Genomic DNA, 22,633 nt, shown 5'->3' on the forward strand with positions numbered 1-22,633 from the left:
AAATTTTGTGTGGACTTGAAAGACAGATAGGACCGCTCTGCTATATATCCTACAGACGGTGTGACATCATTTTGGCTTCTCCAGTTCTAAACAATATTGCGCTGAATGATCTGGGTTCATTTGGTGCTGGGAATAACTTATTTAGGTCTAAAAATTTTTAACATTACAATTCTCTTATCTTTTGACCTTTGCAGTATCTGCTGAATGACGAAGAAGTCCAAATAAAGACTGCACTCTGGATGGCAGAAAACTCAGACTACCTAAAAGAGCAAAAAGGTACTTCTTAAAGGCTGCATAATCTGTCAGCCTAGGGTGTGCCTTTGATTTTTTTCCCATATAAATGCAATGGCTGAGTTTGTACCTTAATGTACCTTTCGCCTTTGGTAGGCCATCATTTCTATAGAAGTGTACAGATAATGGTTGTTAAAGATTATCATTGTTTAGTTTTAACATTGTTTATGTTTTTCATGGTCCTTGTTTGCAGAAAAGGAAGCAAAGATAAAAAAAGAAAAGGAGCTTGGGATCTATAAAGCAAAAAAGGTAAAGACAGCCAGAATTTGGAGTTTTGACAAAAATGCAAATAGGCAATAAGTTGGAAAATTTAGAGAAAAAGAAATCTGAAAGGTTGATGGCCAAAGTCAGACAAAATTGCAAATGTGTGCGTTTGATAACAACCTAGTAATGTATGCTTTACCTTAAAGATATATTTTTTTTAACAGTGCTTTCCACATCTCAACTCAAAACAGCATAAAAATGATTTACCTAGTAACAGTGGGGAAAAGTAAAACATTCATACTTAAATAAAATTAAATTGAGAAGTTGGACCGAGAAATCAGCTGGTGACCACAGTTGGTCGTTTTTTTGTTTATCCTGATAGGAAACTCAAAAATATGCCTTTTCCTGATAAGTGAATGCACTGTACCTAAGTACTAAAGAGATGACAGGAGCCATTAAATAGAAAATGTATTTTCCACTATGCAAAGGTACTTCTTAAAAGGCTGAGTTTATCGGTATCAGACCGAAAATGTCTCTTGGACAAGAGACAAAACATTTCAACATAGATGAACCCGTACAGAGGACCTACTAGATTTTCCCCCATTGGTAATAATGTTCTTATATTTGCTAATATTGTAGTTCCTAAAAAAGCATCATATAGTCTAAATTTGGAATTGGCAGGTCAAACCTTTGCCTAAACCAGAGATATGAAATCAGCAAAAAAATTTAGTTTGACAGCTGTGTTTTTTATGTGGATAGACGTCTTTGATTAGAAGTGTTGATGCTATTTGCTTGTTGTTTAAAAGAGTGTCACATTTCCCACAGATAACTTTTTTTATGTGTATCCTTTTTGTTATAACCAGCCAAGAGGTCCCTCGAAAAAGCGCACTGCCATTAGAGCCAACACTGCTGATGAGGCCATTGAGAAGATGTTGGAACAGAAGAAGATATCCAACAAGATCAACTATGACGTGTTAAAGGACCTGGACATAAAGCCTGGCACCAGTCCTACTAGTGTGGCAGAGTCACCGAAGCAGAAGCAGAAAACCTCTAACGCAGCTGGCAGCAGCCGCAGACCTGCTCCCAGTCGAGCTCCGCTGAGCCTCAGTATGCCACTCAGCAGTCTGGGAAAACGGTAGGTTGTCATGATGAAGGTCATTTATTAAGGGAAATTGCTTCCTGGTCTGTGTATATGGTTTTAAAAATCTGGATGAAGCCATTTTCAGCTTTTTGGCGTATGCACACTTTTAGTATAGATCCTACACAATGGCCTATAAATAAGACCCCAGATGTGTATATGTGTCAAAACCACTTCAGAATGGAATAGGTTCAGTGGGACATTTGCATATTGAATTAAGGCTCTGAATGTGTTGTTGTTCTAGCTGATATGCTCATGTTGTTTTAGATGGCTTTCCTGCTACAGGATACATCCAACATACTGATCATCTTAGTAATAATGTTGGCTATTTGCCGAAGAACGAGTAAGGCAACAAAAGGCAATTTTATATATGAAGCACTTTACAGTAACAAGACAATTCAAAGGACTTTAATCCTAGTATGCATCGTTTAGGTCCATGCTTCCACAAAATTAGCTAGTACCAGTAACCTGGTGAAGAGGCTGTATGCGGCCATTGGCAGTCATGGAGATATTCAAGCTAGGATATAGGACGATGTTTCCCAAACTTTCAATGAGAGTCTGCACCTGCCTTCACACATGCCCACATTCTCGTGCATGTCCCCATAAAATATTTAGTTAAACGATTCCTTCTGAAACAGAGATATATCCCAGATAAATTACATCCATTGTTTTCCCCTGAGAGCTGGTTATGGGAGTTGAAAGTCCAGTAGGGAAACCCAGACATCTCACTCCCCGGTGACACTCTCCCGCTTATTCTTTGGGATCCCGAGGAGCTCCCACAATGGAAAGGTTAGCGTGTTCCTCCAGCGGGTTCTGGGTCTGGCCCATGGTCCTCCCAGTGGAACATGCCTGGAAAACCACTAGAGGCAAAGCAGTCACTATAAAACAGGGGTTCCTATTGCTTTAAACAAAGCCAAAATGATTGCAGACAATACAAGTCACACAGGCTGCATCCAGAAGGGTCTAATTGGTAAGGACTCATCATGGCAAACGCTGACGCACTTCCGCTTTGGGCGAAAAGTCCTGTCCGAGTAGTGCAGTCAGTAAAGAAGGAGGTAGGAAAAAGAGCCTGTATGCTTCCTATAAATAGTTCATTTAGCATAGGGAGCTCTCACACTTTGATGTTCATTTTCAGAAGGCTGTAGCCCCAAATTGACTAGAATCATCCATGTGCGTTTCCGCCACTTAATGACGTTGGAGTTGAAGGCTGTCCAAAATCCACACAGCAGTCTGAAGATCCTGTTCTTCCCATGATAGAGTTCTTATTGTTGATCCTGTGAAAAGTCAAAGAACAGGAGGTAGGAGCTATAATTAGAACATTTCACATGCAGCCATGGACTTCAGCATCTTTTATTAGTGATTAGTGGGACTAGCATACTTGACAGCGCAGCATCCTTATGTATTTTCTAGAGAATTCACACCCAGGCCTTAACTCTAAGATTTCTTAAAGGCAGTAAGTGTTTCCATATTTCCAATGTTCCATCACATACTGATGTTGAAAGCTTAGAAGCATAACATTTTAGCAGTTTTGTTGTGTATTAAAAGTTCCACACAGTCTTGTTCTCACAGCTCGTAAAGCTGTTGACTACTGCAGAGATAATCCGGCTAGTTATTGAATGGGGGTCCCCGTCATGCTGTACAAATGAAACCTCATCTCCTGTTTCATGGTTTCCCTTTGATCTAGGAAAACACAGTGCCCATCAGCAGAAACATGCAGGAAACATAATTACATTCTTTTGAGTCTGACAAATATCTGTATTTGAAAATATCTGTTTTTCATTAAATCACCAATCAACCTGTTGAAACCTAAAAATCCCACATTTGGTTCAAGAATGAAAGAAAGTCTGGTTTATTTGTATAGGACATTTCACTAACAAGACAATTCAAAGTGCAGAACAAAGAAAACATGGAGAGGAAGGTACATTGCAGTGGAATAGTAGCAGCATCGTTAGCATCTAAGAGCAGCAAAGGAAAGGCGAGATTGGCTCCAGAAAGCTGTAGCAACCCCAGGCAGAAAGGCACAAGGCATCATCTCTGGGCAGTCATACACCCCGCACAGATCTCTGTTGTCATTGAACCACTGGAGCTGCACCCCACATGCCAAAGAGGCACAGGGTGAGACCTAAGGCACTGCCCCCTCCACCCAGCTCCACTGCCATCTCCTGGCAGGCAGGGCAAAGCCTTGGAGCAGGTCTTCCCGACCTCCCAAGGTTACACAAGATTGGCAGCAAGATTCCCAGGCAGGAGGGAACCCCAGCCCAAGCAGTGCTTTAATGGATATAGCAAACAGTGAAGGGGGGAGGGACTGTCTGTTACCTCTGTCAAGGTAGAAACTCAGAAAATAATCATGTACACATACAGTATTATGTATACAGTTATTGATATGTAATAAGTCAGCAAATACAGTTAACCTTTTTTTTCCACATTGGTGATTGTTAAAAGGACAAAAACTGTTAGTTTTGTCTCACTCACCAGAAAGATGACATTGTCTGTTGGAAGATGTCTTTGGTAGCAAAACAGTGGATGGTCGTGGTGTGGAAACTAAAGCAGAGGCACCCAATGCTGGAGCTCTACCCAAACACCCTGATAAATAAATATTATCTGCACGTGAATACATGCACGTGAACAGCTGCCACTCAGGGGTTACCCACTCCCTGCCCGTAAAATGCCACCACCAGGCACAAAATGGCAGAGAGCACGCCCATCGGATCAAAACGTTCTCTGGCTAACAGCATTATAAAATTATTAGTTACTTATTCAATAGACATGCTCCTAGACATGTTTGTGCCATTGCAAAGCACAAACATAGCAGTTTACAGACACTTAATTCTTATTTTTAGCCTCAGTTTTTCTCTCACAGTCTGCACATTCCTAGTTTTGCTTTTATATATACCAGATATTTTAGCTTTAGTCAACAGAATAAGTTTAGATGTGTAATCTTTAACACAACCAACCCGTAGACAAGCCTGTTTCTAATGAAGGCCTGAAATTTGACTGCATTTCTTTGATTCTGAATATCTGACTTAGCCAACAGCAGAGAGAGCAGCTCATCCTATCCGAACATCCTTCAAACGGCAGGGCTTTCTTGGCTACTACACATCCCTCTAATTACTAGGGCAGCCAGTGCAGAAATTTCAAAGGGGAAAAACTGGGGCATTTGGATACGATCCCAGTTTTATTCATGAATAAAAAAGATACGGCCCAACCAGCGATGAACAATGTTGACATTAAGAGTTGATGCTATTGTGATAGATGGTGGCTTCATGGGGCCACTGCACAGCTTACTGCTGCTGAAGACTTTCCCTGCGGAGTGTCAAGACAGCACATGTTCCCATTTAACTGTTTTCCCTTTTGTCCCTTGTTATCTTTGCTCCCATGTTAGTCTTCACTCCTAAAACCGAACAGTTTATTCGCTCTTCCTGCTCTTTTATTCATACCCCCCAAGCCATTGCCCTTCCCTAAATCGTCTTTTCAGCTCAGGCTGAGTGTCATTGGCAGTAAGCTGATTAGGAACGAGCTGCTAAGCCCGGCAAGCCTAACATACCGTCATGCCTGAGTGGATGGGTACAGGCAGTGACGTAGAGGAGTGTGAGAAAGGAGGAAGAGAGAAACTGAATAAAATTGGCTGGACAGAGTGGGAGGCTGATTAATAAATTGGATAATATTCTTTGTCATGGTGCATCTCTGTGGGTATTTTATGTGCTGTATAGATTTAAGAAACTCCGGGTTAAAGAGATTGGGAAGAAACACTTCCAGTTGCTACTTGGCTGTTCATATGTAATGAAGATGTATGGTTACACAAAGTGAAATGTTTAGGGAAAACTGACAGGAATACTTTGCTCAAAACAATTAAAGAACGCTTTGAAAACTGGGGATAAACATCAAGCTGGATATTTGTACTAACATAGAATGGATAATGTGTTGGGAGCTAAAGGATCATTTAATGAAAATGAAAATAGTTCATCCGGAGTCACAGAGAAAGTTAAACTGAAACACTGATGGGACAGGCTGGTCCAATTTGATGAATGTTATCGCAGTAACAAATCATCCTCAGTAGTTTCTACGGCCCCCACATGCTTGTATGCGTGCCTGACATCGGGCCATGCTCCTTATGACATCACAGATGGTATCCTGGGGTATCTCCTCCTAGATCTTGACCAGGTCATCACTGAGCTTCTGGACAGTCTGAGGTGCAACCTGGTGGCATCAGATAGACCTGAACCGGGGGTGTTCTATTGGATTCAGATCAGGGGAGTATGGGGGTCTTCCAGGTCCTGCTGCAGCTAAACATCCTCAGAATATCACACTACCACCACCATGTTTGACTGTTGGTATGATGTTGTTTTTCTGAAATGCAGTGATACTTTTGTGCCAGATGTAATGGGACACACAACCTTAACTGAGGTAAGTGAGGCCTGCAGCTCTGTGGATGACGCTGTGGGGTCATTTGTGATCTCTTAGATTAGTTGTCGCTGCACTTTTCGGAAAGCTTTTTTGCACACTTGAAGTTAACTTAAAAAAGTTAGCATTAAAAAACGAGCCCAAAAAACGCAACTTTAGAAAAAAAGAGAGCCCAGAGATGCCTATAAGCTTGCGCGTTGGCTGCACTGCTTCCATTACGCAGCCGATCACATGCACAATAAATAGCAGACATGTCTGTAAATTTCAGCAAATCTCAGGCTTTGGTTATCCCGTGCAAATGCGCCACATAAAAAGCTGATGTAGGGGGGTAACTTAATTATTACATGAAGTCTCTAGGTAAAACTAATCCTGTGCAAATAGAGCTTTAAACACCAGATGACAGCCTCACAACGAGCTCCATGTTGAAACTCCTCTGTGGCTGAGCATTCAGATCAGATTTAGGCTACAAGCTTAGACATTGTTTTATTTATTTGAAAGGTAGTTATATGTCACCAGTGCGACCATGAATAACACTGGTTTTGAATCCTTATGATAAAGATGATGTATGATTAAAGTCAGACATGGAGTGAAATTGAGCGTCTGAAAGGAGTCATCATGCAATTCACCACTTTACCATCTGCATCGCCCATTTCTCCTTCTCCAATATGAGTGTACGCACGGGTCAGATGTGCTGTGAGGACCGCACACTTTCCCGTCAGGTTTTTTATTTTTATTGATCCCAATTGTTGTGTGGAAAGTGAGATACGCAAGTTTCAGGCCCCATTTTGTGCGTACGCAAGCTTTATAAGTGAGGCCCCTGGACTTTAAACCTTCAACCCACACAATGACTGCTTTGCACCATCATGCTGCTTTCACACTTTTCTTAAAAACAAAAAAACTGTACCTGAACATACATGTACTATTATTCCATTTGCATACTTGGGTCAAACAGAAATACTTCAGCTGCCAATATATTGCCTGAGTTTGCAGTATTTAAGTTTTTGCTGCTATTTATCTCAGAGGACACTGATGTTACTTCCTCATTCTATATATGTGCCTTCTTATTTATTTATTGTTTACGTGAACGTTAGCTGTTTGTTTTTGACTACCTTAAATTGTAGAATATGTATCGTCTTCACCGTGGAATGGTGAGAAACATGAACGGACCAATATCCATTTTGGATATTTTTCAAAGTGTCCGCAGTCTGAACGGTCATGCAGCATTTTATCCGTCTTTCACATCACTCTCCTGTCTCTCACTACACATCCACACATGATAGTAGCAGTTAACACTCCATAAAAGACCGTTAATAGCTCTGCTGCTTTTTTCTTACCTTATATAGTCTTGCTATGATGTGGTCTTAATATTGTTTGGCTCCCATTTCTCAGCAGCTTTCTAATAATGAGAGATGCCAGCCGATGTCCGCGTTTTTTTAATTTTTTAAATTTTTTTTTTTTTTTTTTAGCTTTAGCTAAACACTTTAATGAACATTTCTAGACTTCTTTGACTCATAACACTTGAGCAGTGCCACAGACTGATGGACTCCATGGCATGCCGCATTGCTGCAGTAATCCAGGGAAAAGGAGCCCCAACTAAGTACTGAGGGCTGTACATGCTCATAGTTTTCAGTTGGCCAACATTTCTGGAAATCCGTTTTTTTTGTATTGGTCTTAAGTAATATTCTAATTTTCTGAGATACTGAATTTGGGGCTTTCATTAGTTGTCAATTATAATCATCAAAATTAAAAGAATAAACACTTAAAATATAACAGTCTGTGTGTAATGAATGAATATATTATACAAGTTTCACTTTTTGAATGGAATTACTAAAAATTTTTTTAACTTTTTCATTATATTCTAATTATATGACCAGCGCCTGTGTTTGCACACTTTTAACTTCTCGGTGAAGGTTTGTCTGGTACATTCAGGCAATTGCACAGTATTTTATGTCATCCTGTAAACTGATTACTGGGTTAGTTTTCTGTCACACAAAACTCTTTGTATGTAGGCCAAATAACTTCCAACTAATTTAACAAAGCACTATAAAAAACACATTATTGTATGTTGTGGCTTGTTACTCAGTTTAATGTGAGCTAGATATTCTACACCGCTGTTCAAGAGAAATTCTTTGAGTGGACCCTGCTTGATTTAATTTGTGCAACCCTTGTTCTCCATTTTTAAGTTTCAATTGTTCTGGAAATGTAGTCTCTTTGGCTGAAGTGGACCAGGCCCAACAAGGAACTTGGTTCTAAGTGTGGTACAAAAACTTTGTAGGTACAGGAAAATTACCTGAACTCTTTGGGACTTCTGTCTGTCATCTACAAATGGTAGCAGCAATATTTCTGCATGCTGAGATCAGGAGGTGGCTCATCTGTTTTCGGGAGGGAGGAAAGTCCTCTATGATGGCACAGATTTATTTCTAGCCGCTGTGTCGCCTCTTGGGTCTGGACTGGGTCTTGGGAGTCACTCCCTGCTGTTGTGAATTGTCGCCATGGTGACAAAAGGCTGCCAAAAAGTCTGCCACTGCGAGCCGCAGCCAGCACTGCTGATGGCCTTTTGACCTTTGACCTCCTCAATTCACCGTGGAGAGGTCATATTAACTGCTGTCACACAGAAAGCATTTGGCTCCATAGGGAATAAATATGAGCCCATTTAAAGTGTAACTAGAGTCGAAATGAGAGTCGTTGAAATCTTTTCTGCTTTAACATTTTTAGTAAAGTTTATTTCATATTTTCTTTATCTTATAAGTCATCTTACTCTTTTTCTCAGAAAATCAATGATCAATGATATATTATTGCGCTCTGGCGTCTATAAGGTCTTTTCTGACTCTTCCTTGTGCAGATCTCAACTAAAAAGAAGGAAAAAACAGAGATTGTTTAAACAGTCTTGCTACCCAGCAAGGTTGTTTTACTATAATTTGTTGTCGTAATTTGACTCAGGGTAACGGCTTATGTCCTTTCTGAAATGGAAAAGCCAGGGTATGCGGGAATTTACCCCAGAACTTACTCTGGACATCCACTAACCCAGCTTTGTGAAACGGGGCCCAGAAGATGGCAAGCCACGTACACTGGCACAATCACGCCTCATTATGAAGGTTACGCCGCAGAATAAAGACTTAACTACTCCTTGCACTGCAGTATTGACCCTTGGCCAATTTTAACATGGTCCTAATTTGCAAACCAAGGATTGAATTTTATCACTCTTTACATGTTCACAAACGAAATAGGTTTCCTGAATCTTTTTTCACACCAAATTTCTTTTTGTTTTTACGTACATTTTTAAATGTCTAATAAAAGCAAGTAAATATTACTTGTGCTCATTCACATTTTTTTTCTTCTTATCTGAACAAAGACTAAATCACAAAACTAGTGCACAAAACTGAAATTCAAATTGTGGACTAACATTATTTAGGCATTTACTGCATAAGTGAGCACAGAAAAGCTTTTTAAGACAGACTGTTTGAAAGCTGATCAGGCATTCAACACAACTCTTATTAAAGAGTGCCTTTCGCTGCATGTGTGTGATTAGCCCATAGCCGTTTGATTTAATCTCTAATCTCTGTTTACTGGAGCAGTTGTTCTCTCCAATATATCTGAAGAGGAAGAGTTCAGCCACTTGGTGTGCAGCCATGCACTAAGAGTCCTATCTATCTGTAAAATGTCACAGCCCTCATCAGTCGGGCTCAGATGGGTGAGAGGGACAGTAAATACAAGCTTTTGTATGTGTGTGCAGACTTGTTTATCTCATGAGCACAAGGAAAGTGAAGGATATCCTAAAGTGAGTGGACTCATCAAAGTGGCATTGACTGGTGTGCCAATCAGTTTTCTTCATCAGTGTCTAGCTTTGATGCATACAGTTTGTGGAATAGCTTCTAGGCAAATTGATAATATATTTAAATGTATATTGTTGTTTATATTCAATGGATAAACCCAATAAAATCCATACTTTTTTTATAGATATTTTTGTGGGAAATTTCAACAAAAATAGCCATACACCCCAAAAAGTACCACTCTTTTGTATCTCAGGATATTCCTTGAGTCATTTTTACCAATATATTCTTGTTTATTAAATGCTGCCTACCTGTAAAGAACTGTTAGTGGTAGAGCCAAAGGTTTCAGCTAGTTGGGTTGGTGTCTGATCTGAACAACCTGGCGCACAACTTCCAGAGTGGAGAGATTCCCTGGGACATCTGGTTACATTTAAGCTACTTGCTCTGAGGCACTCTGTTGAAGTTGCTTTGTAGATAAAAACCATTAGAATATTATTATTATTTCTGATAGTCCTGTTTAGTTGTAAAGAGGTGAACTGTTAATAGCAATCTTGGCAGATTTAAATTTGTTGGAAACTATACAACATTCAAGGTATTTTTTACCTTTCAGTTATGAACAATCATTTTCTTTAATAGTAGGAGCAGAAGCAACAACTCACCACCTATCTGAAAGAGCAGTCACTGAAAGCTAGTTTTACTGTTTTTAAAATCAGGACAAAATGATTAAGGAGTTAATATTTTAAGCTTCTTATATCTGGGGTCAGTGCAGCTTGCATTACTAAAAGAGTGGTCACTTTTTTAATGAGGTTGAAAGCTCAAAGGATAAAACAGAGTAACTTTGCTGTACCTCATGTAGCTTTCTCGTAGCTGCAGAAAGTATTTCACCCCTTTGCAGTGTAAACAAACATTCAACACTTATTTTTTTGTAGTTTCTACAGCATGTACAAAGAACATGGTCATTGTGGTTGTCCGTGTGTTCATTAAGCTAATATTTAGACGGATTGTGTTAGCTTGTGTCTTCTAGGAGCTTTACTTCTTAACTGTTGCATGTACAGGAGCTTTATTAACTATTTTAAGTTGCTGTCAAACATAAGTGTCTTAGCAAGACCTTGAACTTTACTGCAGCTAGCATGTGGTACCACTTGGCTTTTAGTCTATTGCCTGTCCTTCTGCCTCATTGAGTGAAAACCTCTGCTTCGTCTGCTTAAGAGGGTCACATTTGTTATTTTTCTGGTTGTTTTGGTCAGGTAAAGGGAGGGGCTATCAAAATTATTATTAATAATTCTATCAAAATATTGATTGTTTTTGACAATTCTAATCCAAGGCCACTGCTTGGCAGGAGGAAAGAACCGCCTTCATCACACTGCAAAAACGGAACTAGAAATAAGTAAAATGTTCTTAAAATGTGTGTATTTGTCCTTGATTTGAGCAGGTAAATAAGATGATTTGCCAATGGAATAAGAATTTTGCACTTAAAATAGGAACAATTCATCTCAATCATCTTATTTCAAGTGAAGGATGTCTAATTATCTTATTTTAAGGGGTCAAAATACTCATTCCATTGGCAGATAATCTTATTTACTTGCTCAAATCAAGGATAAATACACTAACTTTAAGAACATTTTACTTATTTTTAGATCAGTTTTTGCAGTGCAGGAGCTAGGTGTGGGCTCATGGGGAACAGCAGCCTGTCCAAACATTGAACCCCATGTTTAAAACTCCAGCGTTCAATTGTGGGTTTAATTGGTCAAATATAAAACGGGAGGAACACTGCACTTCAATGAGAATAATTTGTCTGATAAATGGCAGAATAACTGAAGCTGACTGTGTCTCATCTTCTTGCGCATTTTGAAATCTCCCGCCACAGACTTTGAGTAGGTCAATGTGCCGTTTCCAGCTGCACTCACAGCCGATTATTTGCCTTTTAAATCCATATTTGTCCGTGTGTGTTAATGAAACTTGCACTTCTCAGCTGCTGAACTAAATAACTGAATCTTATTCATGGATTTTTGCTCCTTCCGCCACGCTTTGTTCATTTGCAGGGATTTTTAATCAGCCCCTGTCGATGTCAACCTCCTTTTCAGAATGTCTCTGAAATTAGTTGGGCAATTATAGTTAAATAGCGCCGTTGCACGCTCAGTTGCACGCTCAGTTGCGTCTTTTTCTGGGGGTATCTTTTGAACAAAGTGGAAAACTTTCCCCCAAATCTCCAATGTTTCCTTTTATTTCTTTATATGAAACTGTCTCCTTCACATCACCTATTTTTAGTAGAACCTCACTACTAAAAAACTCAAACTAAAAGTAGCAGATCTCTACTCGCTGCATTTTTTTGGGGAGAAATGGCTTGATTGGTTTTTATTTCTGCTCATGCTCTTACTTGCCACTTCCTTCATTTGCTGAATGTTTGGCACTAACCTCTGACTGAGTTCAGGATATGCCCTGCCTGTGCTCGCAGCAACATAGACTCAAAAATCTGGGTTTCATGTGGATGTCCGCAGAGACTCTTGACGAGTGATGATAAAATCAGGGCATCTGTTCGGAGTGTAAACTGCAGTAAGTAATTTGATTTGTGTAGTTAAACTGTCCCCATGCACATTAATTGGTCGCAAACAAAGAATAAAATGGGAGGAGGATCAAACATTAACTGGATTAGACGTTATGACGTATAGTGACATGAGGACCTGGGTCCATTAGCTCTCATTTGCTGGAAAACCAAACTGGTTCTGCAGAGCAATTGAAAAACTGTCTAAGTTGTCTGGTTAGACCCTGGTGAAACTTTGTAGCTTTTGCGGAAATTGTTACTTTTTAGGATTCTTTTCCAAGGTTGCAATCTTTCTTTAGAAATGTAGCAGTTTGGTAAAACTGGAAACTGTTTCTCACGATGGAAGAACAAGTGAAATAAGAGATGCCTACATATTGCTGTTCTGTATCTGTTCCCACTTGTTACCTAATTGCTTTGGCTATAGATTTAAATGTTAATTTCATGTAAACACTCATCCTTTGTGGTTCTTGTCTGCCCACCTCACCTGCTTCTTAGTGCCTGCCTTTATTTTTGTGGCACCTGATGCCACTGTCACTTTTATCCTTGGCCTGCTTCCTAACACTCCCTTCTTGGTCTATGTGTGACATTTGTTTGCATTTTCAGACTTTCTCTCTTTTTTCTGTTTTACCTTTACCAGCCTACATATTCTCGCTCAGTGTCCAGACCAGGGCCCAGGGGAGCAGCTCTTGTCTAACACATGTAGAAAGACCTGGATATTTCTCTATGCGATGAGTTGGCTGCCAACTTGTCTGGGATATTATAAAGAGGTTTGAGGATGAAGGAGGTAGTGTGTGGGTAGTGGGGGGCTGCAGATGAAACATTCCCTGCTCCCCCGTCCCTTTACCTTGGTTACAGCAGATTAATTAAAAGCTCTCTCACACTTTCTGTCTTATCAGTGAGTGTTGAGCTCGGCACCAGGCTGAGTGGGCATGGAGGAAGGTGGGGAGCCTCCGGGAGTTATGTTAATTTCAGCCGGTGTGTGTTGGGTTGCTACTTAAGCATGACTGCCAGTGGTTATCTCTCTCTCTGTCTAAGCAAAGATTACCTTCTCAGAGAGACAGCATGTCACTCAACGTTATGTCTGAGCTCCTTCTCATTCTAACGCCCAAGACTGAAAGTTACAGACGGGTTTCAGTCAACAAAGGAGGCTCGTATTGAGGCTTGTAATAATCGCTGGAGTGCCTTATTGAGCTACTAGCTTTAGTTTCCTTAAAACTGTAGTGTAAACACTTAATAATTTCCAAAGATTTTTGTAGATGAAACCGGGAGGTTGAGTCTGCAGTGCCTTGCCTACCACTGGAACTTTTTCAGGTTTTCTCTACCACAACCACAAACCTCTATATCTTTCATCAGGACTATATGTAATAGACAAACAGAAACCATAATTATAAACCGGCAAGAAAATATTAATTAAAGGGGCTATTAAAATTAGATTGGGCCCATCAGTCACCAATTGACTTATTTCTTCACACCTTGTGCCTCTACACAGAAACCTGCTGCTGCCCTTACATTCTGTACATTAGGTTACCTGCATTGAAATAAATCCAAAAGGAATATAGTATCATACCTGATATTTTATTTTTTGATATTTCTTTTGAGTTTTTTTAAATGATAAAATCTGGCAAAATCTTCGATCACTTTAGTTGCCACGTTTGAAGTGTTGCATTGTAATAAAATAAAATTGGAACAGAAAATGTCAACACAGTCCAAACCACTTTGGATGAGAAGCAAGAAATCACAGTAGCTCTTTGCACATTATAGGTAACTATTACTGCCACAACTTAGCTTTGTTATTTCATTTAGCTTCTCCTTAGATGTTCCTTTTTAAGTGTTTTAGTTTCTATGTCGTGCGTATTCCCTGACCTTGCCTTTTCAAGTCATTCACTTTTCTCTTTTCTATTACTTTTTTTGCACAATTACTTTACAGTATTTGCTGCAGAGCTGCTAAACGAGGACATGAACTTCCTACTTACACATTTTGTAATGTCGGCATTTTTATTTATTGCTGCGATTTTGGAGTCTAAGCTGAAGGATGCCAAAGCTACAAGTGAATAGAAAATGTTAAGTTGTTGGGTGTATCAACCCAGACAATTCATTCCACTGTCCCCTGGCAGACTATACAAATGGCTGAACGGGGTGGAGTGGAGTGCTCTGGAGTGACCTGGAGGGGGGCAGGGTGTGAAGTGCCTCCTTTTGCATTCAAAGAGACAGCCCGAAAACGAGTTGCTCTGAGACGCACATCTGAACAGGGCAAAAGACGGACTATGGGGCAATAATGACCAGAAATTCAGACCAAAACATTGCAGTTCAACTTTATATAGACCACAAGTGAATGATTTCAATATTAAAAGGAAGGCATTATAAAACATAATGTCCCCTTTAAGAGTAGCTAAATGAAAGTGAACATCTAATGTAATCCGATGTGCTGATTTAGACTAATAGCTAGACCATATGTGCTTTAGTAGCCATTGATAAAGAATGTTTAGGTTTTCTATAGACTTCTATGTTTTATTTTTCTATAGCATCTTAAGAAGTGACCAGTGTAGCGGTGATTGAAGTCAGAATATTTACAACTTGGTGAATGAGTCACTAGCCCAACGAACTTTGATTGGTTAGTATGACTGGAAAAACCTGATATAACATCTTACTATTTAACTGGTGGGTAATATTTTGAGGGTCAACAGCTGATTAGTCATTATTTTATAGATTGAAAAACATCTCAGTCACCGCTACTGTCCTGCCAAATAACCGTTGTCACATGTGAAATAAGGTATTTCCCAAAACATTTACTATTGTCAAGATCATCTCATGCATTCATCCACATCAAACTTGGGTCATTTATGGAGCGATACCTACCTGAAAAAAGTTTGAGGAAACAAAAAGAGCTCTTGGCATGGGCAGATAAGTGTTTGTATATGTATATGCACTGCTCAAAAAAATTAAAGGAACCCTTTTTAAATGAGAAATAAGCTACATTTCTCCACTAGGTGGGATGTTGAGCACTATCTGTAGACCAAAACAAGATGTGTGACAAGTTGATGTATTTCCAAGGTGTTCTATATTTATTGAGCCCAGTGTATATTTATGTAGATATTTCTTGTGGACTTGAAATGGAATTTTGTAAACATGTGAATAGGGGTCCTTATGATAGACTATTACATGCTTTTAGGTTTTAGAGAGGATGAAAGGAAGGGTAATTCCATTTGTTTTCATTTTTTTCCCCTGTTAAACAGAAGAGACGTTGTATATCTATAATCCTCATCACTTGTGTTGCAGGTTACAGCCATTCATCTCCAGACAACCCACCAAGAAGCTGGCTGTGGAGCAGGTGAGCTTGCTCTTCATTTGCCCTGTGCCTAATATATTGTTTTCTCTTATGTAGAAATTCTTATTTTAACAAGGCAGCTGGAAGTATCAAGTACATCCTATATTCTACAATAAAATGATAAAAGAAAACTGAGGCCTCAATGCATTGGAGCACACACACACTGCACCACCACTACCACCACTAGTAGGACCTTTTGCTGTTTTAGATGTAATAACTGCAGATCCATAACTTCAAAATGATTACCATTACAAAGGCATTTAGTTTGCAAATTCTTTTGGCCTCAATCAATTTTTTTTTAAGATTCAGTCTGTTCTCATCAGTAAGAACAGTATTTGAAAACACTTGCTGGATGTCCACTTCTAAGTAAAAAGTTAGTGGATAGATGTGGTTCTATTTACTCTGACTGAACAGAGTATGCAAAAGGTGTGGTTATTAAGAGGATTAATTTGTGTTAGTTTTAATTTGTGTTATAACTAAGCTACTTTTTGCTATTATATTGTAAGAAGAATTACATGTTTGATAATTTTGCCCTTTTTATTAAAAATATCTTCATCTGCGTCAGCCAATAAAAATTGGGTCAGATTTTCATAACTTTTGAATTGCAGTCGGGGGGGGCATAAAATTTGAACACATGCCTTTTCATACTCAAAGTTGGGTTACAACTCACCAACTCTAAAAAGGTATATGTTGTTTTCAACCAAAAAAAAAAGACTTTGGTCACTAGCTGATAGTTTATCATTGTTGAATTCTGTTTTCGCAGGCAATGAACAGGTATTCTGATCTAATTTACTACTCATGTTACAGAGGTCCTAAACTGTTATCAGGATATGGTGAATGTCTTGTCATTATATGACAATGGGATGACACTGCTGAAACTACAGTATAATTCTGATGTATTCATTTAAAACAGGGACAGTGCATATTAATGAGCAGAATATAGCCTAAAGCTACTTTGCATCTGCTTGTCCCTGAGCAGGGTGATGTAAACATGCTTACATAAGACATTAGACCTATAACCTGTGACTATGATAGACGGTGCCTGCATTTCCCCTTCAGCCTCCAGCTCCTCGACCATAAAACACTGACGCCAAGTGTCCCGCAGAGAAGATTGGCTTAAATAAATGTCCACCCAGGCAATTTCAGAGGTGAACCTCTTTGTCTTGTGTTCCCTCCCCCCTTCATCTTGATTTGGTATCTTTGCTGTAGTAATGGTTACTATTGAGAATAGTTCAAAAAGAACATGTCTCTGGCTAGAATTTTATCTCCTTTGTTAAACCAACCCAACTTAATTTGTAAAGCACTTTAAACAAGCAGTTGGACAGTTAAACAACAACTAAAGCCCTTTACAAACAAGTAGAGTGGTATTGTAATAAAATAATATAAAACACAATACAAATCAATTAAATGACCTAAAACTATCACCTCACAGGGTATTGAATGTCAGGATAAAATGAGGACACCTTCCTAATTTCCAAGGGCAAATCATTCCCCAGTTTGGGAGCTGCTGCAGAATAACCATGAGTTTAGTTTATCCTAAGTTTATCCTTGTCCTAGGTACAGGGAGTTGCAGCTTAACAGCTGACCTGAGAGAGCAGTGTGTAAGGCTGCAACAGTTCAGAAATCTGGGGTAGAATAAGGCCATGGAGGGCTTTAAAATCAAATCAAATAATTAAAATGATTCCTAAAAGAAATGGGCAGCCAGTGAAGGGAAGCAAAAATGGGGCAAATGTGCACAAACTTCCAACGGCCATTTAAAAAATGAGCTGCAGCATTATGCACCCTCTGGAGAAAAGTGATGAACGAAGCACTGATCCTTACATAAAATGCATTACACAAATTCAGCAGAGTGGTAACAAATGTGTGGATTACCGTCTTAAAGTGCTACTTTGAGAGAATTGGCTCTACTTTAGGTACCTGCCTCAACTGAAAAAGCTTAGATTTAATAACTGCCTTAGTGTGATTGTCAAATTTAAGGGGTTAGGGGTTCACTTTGACCTCCAGATATGTGACAGCCATCTTATTAAATAGTCTCTGCAGAGTTACCAAAAGCCACATCAGTCTGTTGCTCTCTGACAAAATACAAATTAAAGGCTATCCATGCTTTGTCATCAAGACATTGAACTAGTGGCTGCACAGCATGTGCCTTTTTACTTTAGGAATATATAGATTGGACAGTCATCTGCATAAAAGGGAGATCAATGATAGTTTTCTAAATATAAAACCAAGTAGCAGCAAATTGAAGGAGACAGGAAGGGCATCTAGAACTTAGCTTTGTGGAAAACCACCCAACAGAGAATGGCAGGTGTGTGTAACGCATACGATATAAATCATTGAATACTTTGAACAGTCAGGATATCTTCATTTGGCCTGCCTATGGCTTTACAGCTTTCCAATCAGAAATAGATTACATTCAGACTGTGATGGCCCTCTGAATGTAAATAGGAATTTAAATCAAGCTAAATTAAATTTTATATAGCTTTACACATTTTCACATGTTGTAGTTTTTGCTCTGTTTTGCTGTTTGATTTGTATTTTAAATTCCTTTTTTTTTTAGACATACGTCACTTCCTTATTCTGCACTGTAATGAGATGTGGTCAGAAACTAAGTTGAATATTTGACAGCTTGACATAAAGTGGACAGAAATCTGCTGAACACAATTACTGAAAACCAAACTTTTTCTGTTTGAGGAGGAATGTGGGGTTTAGTGGGAATAACGCTTACAGAGTCAGCTCAGGGTTTTAAAGCTGAAACAGTGTTTAGCTGGAATTTATTCTGCTAAAGAGCTTTCTAGTAACTAAATTACAATTGAATTGGCAAAATACCATTGAAACCTCTACTCCTTCAAATACCCCACTGATATTTTGACAAAATATTATCTTGATTATATTCAAATCAATCTGAAACCCACAGAAGGATGATTGATGCACTAATACCCAATGAAGAGATTATATTTGCAATTTCCTTATAGTCTGGCAAGCTCGCCACCACCAGATGATTTTATAGTAGAACATGTAAAATAATTTGCGCTATACCTTATAACTTCACTGCACGTCTCTCTATTTGAGTTATTCAAACAAGGCAAGCTCTTAAAATCAGGCTACAATTCATCAATAGTAAAAAAATGACTTAATTGATTTTCTGAAGATTGACTTAAAAATTTGACTGCTCTTACCAACAGGATGGAAAATATATGGACTGAATCATGCCATATTATTGCATTTCACAGGTGTTATAAAAATGTGTGTGAATTCAACAACCATAGAATCCAGAAGCTGGCAGCCTTGTGCATGATTGCGTCATCACTTAATGCAAAATGCCCTTTCTTTTGGCTCTACACCAGTACTGCACACTCGGAGGCCGTTCTGCGGTCAGAGAGAGAATACTTTCTGAGTCAGCATTGTGTAGACTCACCTTTCACTGCAATAGCAGCAGCATGTCTTTGGCATATGTCGCCACTAAAAGCCCAATATCAGCAATCTGTGGGTATATAAAGGAAAGAGTCAGAATAATGTGGGTTAATCTGTGGTGGTTTGTCAATCCAAATTGCTGGGAAAAGGTTAAGACAAAGAAGTAAACATAAATTAACAAATAAAAGGTATTTATCACATTTGTTTTCTAGTAAAATGTGTCTGACATTTTATTTTACAGCATTCCCATTCTATTTTAGTTTTAAGTTATTTTTTGTGTAAGTCATTTTGTAAAGGATGCTTGACAGATGAGTGTTTGAATGCTTTGAAACTTTTGCCTTCCATGTCACGTTACGCTGGTCTCTGATTATTCAGATTAATTCATGATATGTTTCAAAGTCAATCTCACCCAAACACATGGATGCAAATGGAAGAGTCGGAGCAATGACGGGACCTGAGAGACTGATGGCAAAGAAAAGTTTTGTCATTTATTTACACCTGTTTTATTTTCACAGTATTGTCTTCCTGTCTGTTTGGGGTGGATTTTAAACCTTTATTATTTATTTTTTAAGCTCTTAACAGCCTATCCACCCTTATTTAGCGGAGTTATTGACATTTTCCGTTCACAGCAGGTCCTTGAGGTCAGACAGTCAACGTTTACTCACGGCTCCAAAGAACCGTGAGTAAGTGTTGAACGAGCTGTTAAAGAACGATCATCAGGGTGACCAAGCTTTTTCTGTGGCTGGCCTGGAATCAGTTTCCTGAACTTTAAACTGAATCTTTTTAAATCAAAGCTCAATACTTTTTTATTCAGGTGGTTTTAATACATAAAACTGTGGCAGCACTTCTGGTTCTAACCACCTGGTTGTCAGGTTCAAACACCTAAAACATTAATTAAAACAAAACAAAAAGGAAAGACAGCAGTAGTTAATTATAAATCTTGCCAGGAGAGCGCACAGGAACACTCTCTCAGGCATGTGTCTCCCATCGCTCTGAAGTGCCCCCGTGCCTCCCCCCTTTTTATTTTCCCAGGGCAGCAAACTGCAAAGTGACCTTCAACTTCACAAACTAGCAGTTCAGTTCCACAAAACAATTGAGCATTTCTTTGGAAAGGAGAGGAGTTGCCACAGATGGTGAGGGGCAATTCCTCACAGTTGCAGATAGTGCTGTAAAAACAACTTAATATCATGAGACTTTTTCTCGTCACAAAACCTTCCTCTGTCACATAGGAGAGAAAGATTAGTCATCTGAAAGACACTTTAATATCTGAATAGACTCAAACCTAAAAACCTTTTTAATAGTATTGAGTAAACACATGATAAATATGATGATTATGGAAGATAAAATAAAACATAAAAAATTCTAACAAGATTGTTTCATCTACCTTGTTTTATTCTACTTTTTAGGTTTTCTTTCATTATTTTTCTCACCCATTATTGTGGATGTGAAAAAAGAGCTATACAAATAATTGATTGATTGTGGACAGATTTAGTTTTAGGTAGAGGTTATTGCTGTGCTGTAAACCCAGTCTATAGCATTTTACATGTAGGTCATCATGTCCCACATGCCTGATATGTCCCTTTGTTTCTGGCGAACTACTAAAGGCCAGATTTCTGTGTGTATATGTTATACTAATTTGAGGGTATCTGAGTAAAGGAATACAAATGCATGCCACATTTGAAGATTTTGTTTTGTAACAAAAATCAAAAGCACTATGAATGCAAATTCGTCATGTCAGGCCCACATCCAGTACTACAGTAAATTGGTAACTTCTGGAACCATTAAACCTATCCACTGACTTTGTTTTCTAAATTTTGTAGGCAATTTGATGCAGTTTTTCTGAATTTTTATTTCCAACATACTTTAAAATTTGCTCTATTCTTTAAAAACAGCTTCTACTTCATTTCTTCAGTTTTCCACCATTTCCCCAGGTCTTGGTCTAGTTTTACTTTCCTAATGTTTCCTCAGTGTCTTCCTATTAAAGTTAATTTTCCTCCTACTCAAACACAGCTCGTATTGTAGACACCAGAGGGACTCGGCTGGTCAGACAATGACTGACATTTTGACCTCAGGAACATTATAAACTCTTTGGTGGGAGAAGATTTAACTAATACAATATGAAGACTATGAAATAATAATAATAAAAAATACTTAATACTACCCTTTTAGTACCACTTTTGAACCATTAAGAAATAGTTTACTGCAAAGCTCTAATTAACTTCTCACCTTTTTAATGTATATAAATGAACCCAGTCCCAAAAATTAGGCTCTAAAGTAATTTACTGTAAGGTTTTAAAAGACCTAAGTCACACTTCATCGCTATATTTAGCAAATTAAATATCTTTTCTGCAATAGAGCAGTGCCATGTATTTATATAAGTTATATATTCCACTAAAAATATAAAAATAATTGGCGTCTCTGCATCCAAACAATGATAATTTCTTGTTTCCTCAGGCTAAAGTCTCGAGCCCCCCATCAGTGACTCCAGCAGCGCCTCCTAGCGGAGTTGTTGTCGAGAGCGGGCCCGTCTCCTATGATGATGTAGATGATGAAGAGGAGGAAGAAGAGGAGACCTGTGTCAGTGCCATGGAGCTGCTGGGTGGTGAAGGTCAGTTTAAGCACGCAACATTATTTTAACCATAGAGAGTGTTTAATAAACTTAATTTAGATTAATACTTCCAGTATAAAGTTTTCCTTTTGTTGTTGACCACTCAAAGTGTTTTACACTATAGCCACACACACCTAATCCCACTCACTAACGCGCACACATTCATACACCATTATGCAAACCGGTAGGCAACTTGGGGTTAAGCGCCTTGCCCAGGGGCACATCAACATGTGACGTGACAGGCTGGAATGGAACCCACAACCCTCCAGTTGCAAGAAGACTACTCACTTAGCCGCAGTGGGTGGAGTACCACAGAGCACCCCTACTGAGGTTATTTAATTTAACCTGATATATTTTTATATCACCACTTGACAACAACTGTCATTTCAAAGCTCTTTACAAGACAAAAAGGTCCAAACCATGTTCAGTTATGTAGAAAAAAGTAAAAATTCAATCCTGCTCATACATGTACAGTACAACCATCACATCCCCTTTCAAACACATTCATGTAATTACATTCAATTCAAACATAGATATAATACAATGCAGTTCATTTTAGTTTAAAAACTGCAATTTCTAAAACGTTATCTGTCCAAAGAAGCCCAGCTGATTGCATCGAGTCATTCTTTGCAGCAATCCCTCATACTGAGAAAGCATGGAGCAATTCCCTATTAACAGGAGGAAACCTCCAGCAGAGGCAGTGGCAGCCGCTATCTTCTGCAAATAACTGTGGCTTTGAGAAGACAGAGCGGACATGCAGTGCCAGGTGTATGTTCTACAGGAGGACCAAACACAAAAAGTGGACATAAAGTTGTTGGCAGCAATACTTAGAGACCATTTATAGATGTGGAGTTTTAGAACAAAATAGCAAAGGGAAGAAAAGGGGTCATCCAGCAACCTAGGTCAATTCCAGACCTCGAGGTCTGGTGTCCTGCAGCTTTTA

The 22,633-nt window shown here is 38.9% G+C and overlaps 1 protein-coding gene across 1 annotated transcript in view; it reads left to right on the forward strand.

The window, feature by feature from the left end:
• Positions 1-22,633, forward strand: part of brf1a (BRF1 RNA polymerase III transcription initiation factor subunit a) — a 113,945-nt gene that overhangs the window by 83,260 nt on the left and 8,052 nt on the right. Inside the window, exons 14-18 of the mRNA XM_036150535.1 lie at positions 195-276; positions 485-540; positions 1,359-1,630; positions 15,623-15,674; positions 21,537-21,690. Of these exons, the coding sequence (XP_036006428.1) occupies positions 195-276; positions 485-540; positions 1,359-1,630; positions 15,623-15,674; positions 21,537-21,690 (616 nt within the window). The remainder of the gene's footprint in view (positions 1-194; positions 277-484; positions 541-1,358; positions 1,631-15,622; positions 15,675-21,536; positions 21,691-22,633) is intronic.

Source organism: Fundulus heteroclitus, chromosome 19, assembly GCF_011125445.2.
Source record: "Fundulus heteroclitus isolate FHET01 chromosome 19, MU-UCD_Fhet_4.1, whole genome shotgun sequence".
In the NCBI taxonomy this organism is placed as follows: domain Eukaryota; kingdom Metazoa; phylum Chordata; class Actinopteri; order Cyprinodontiformes; family Fundulidae; genus Fundulus; species Fundulus heteroclitus.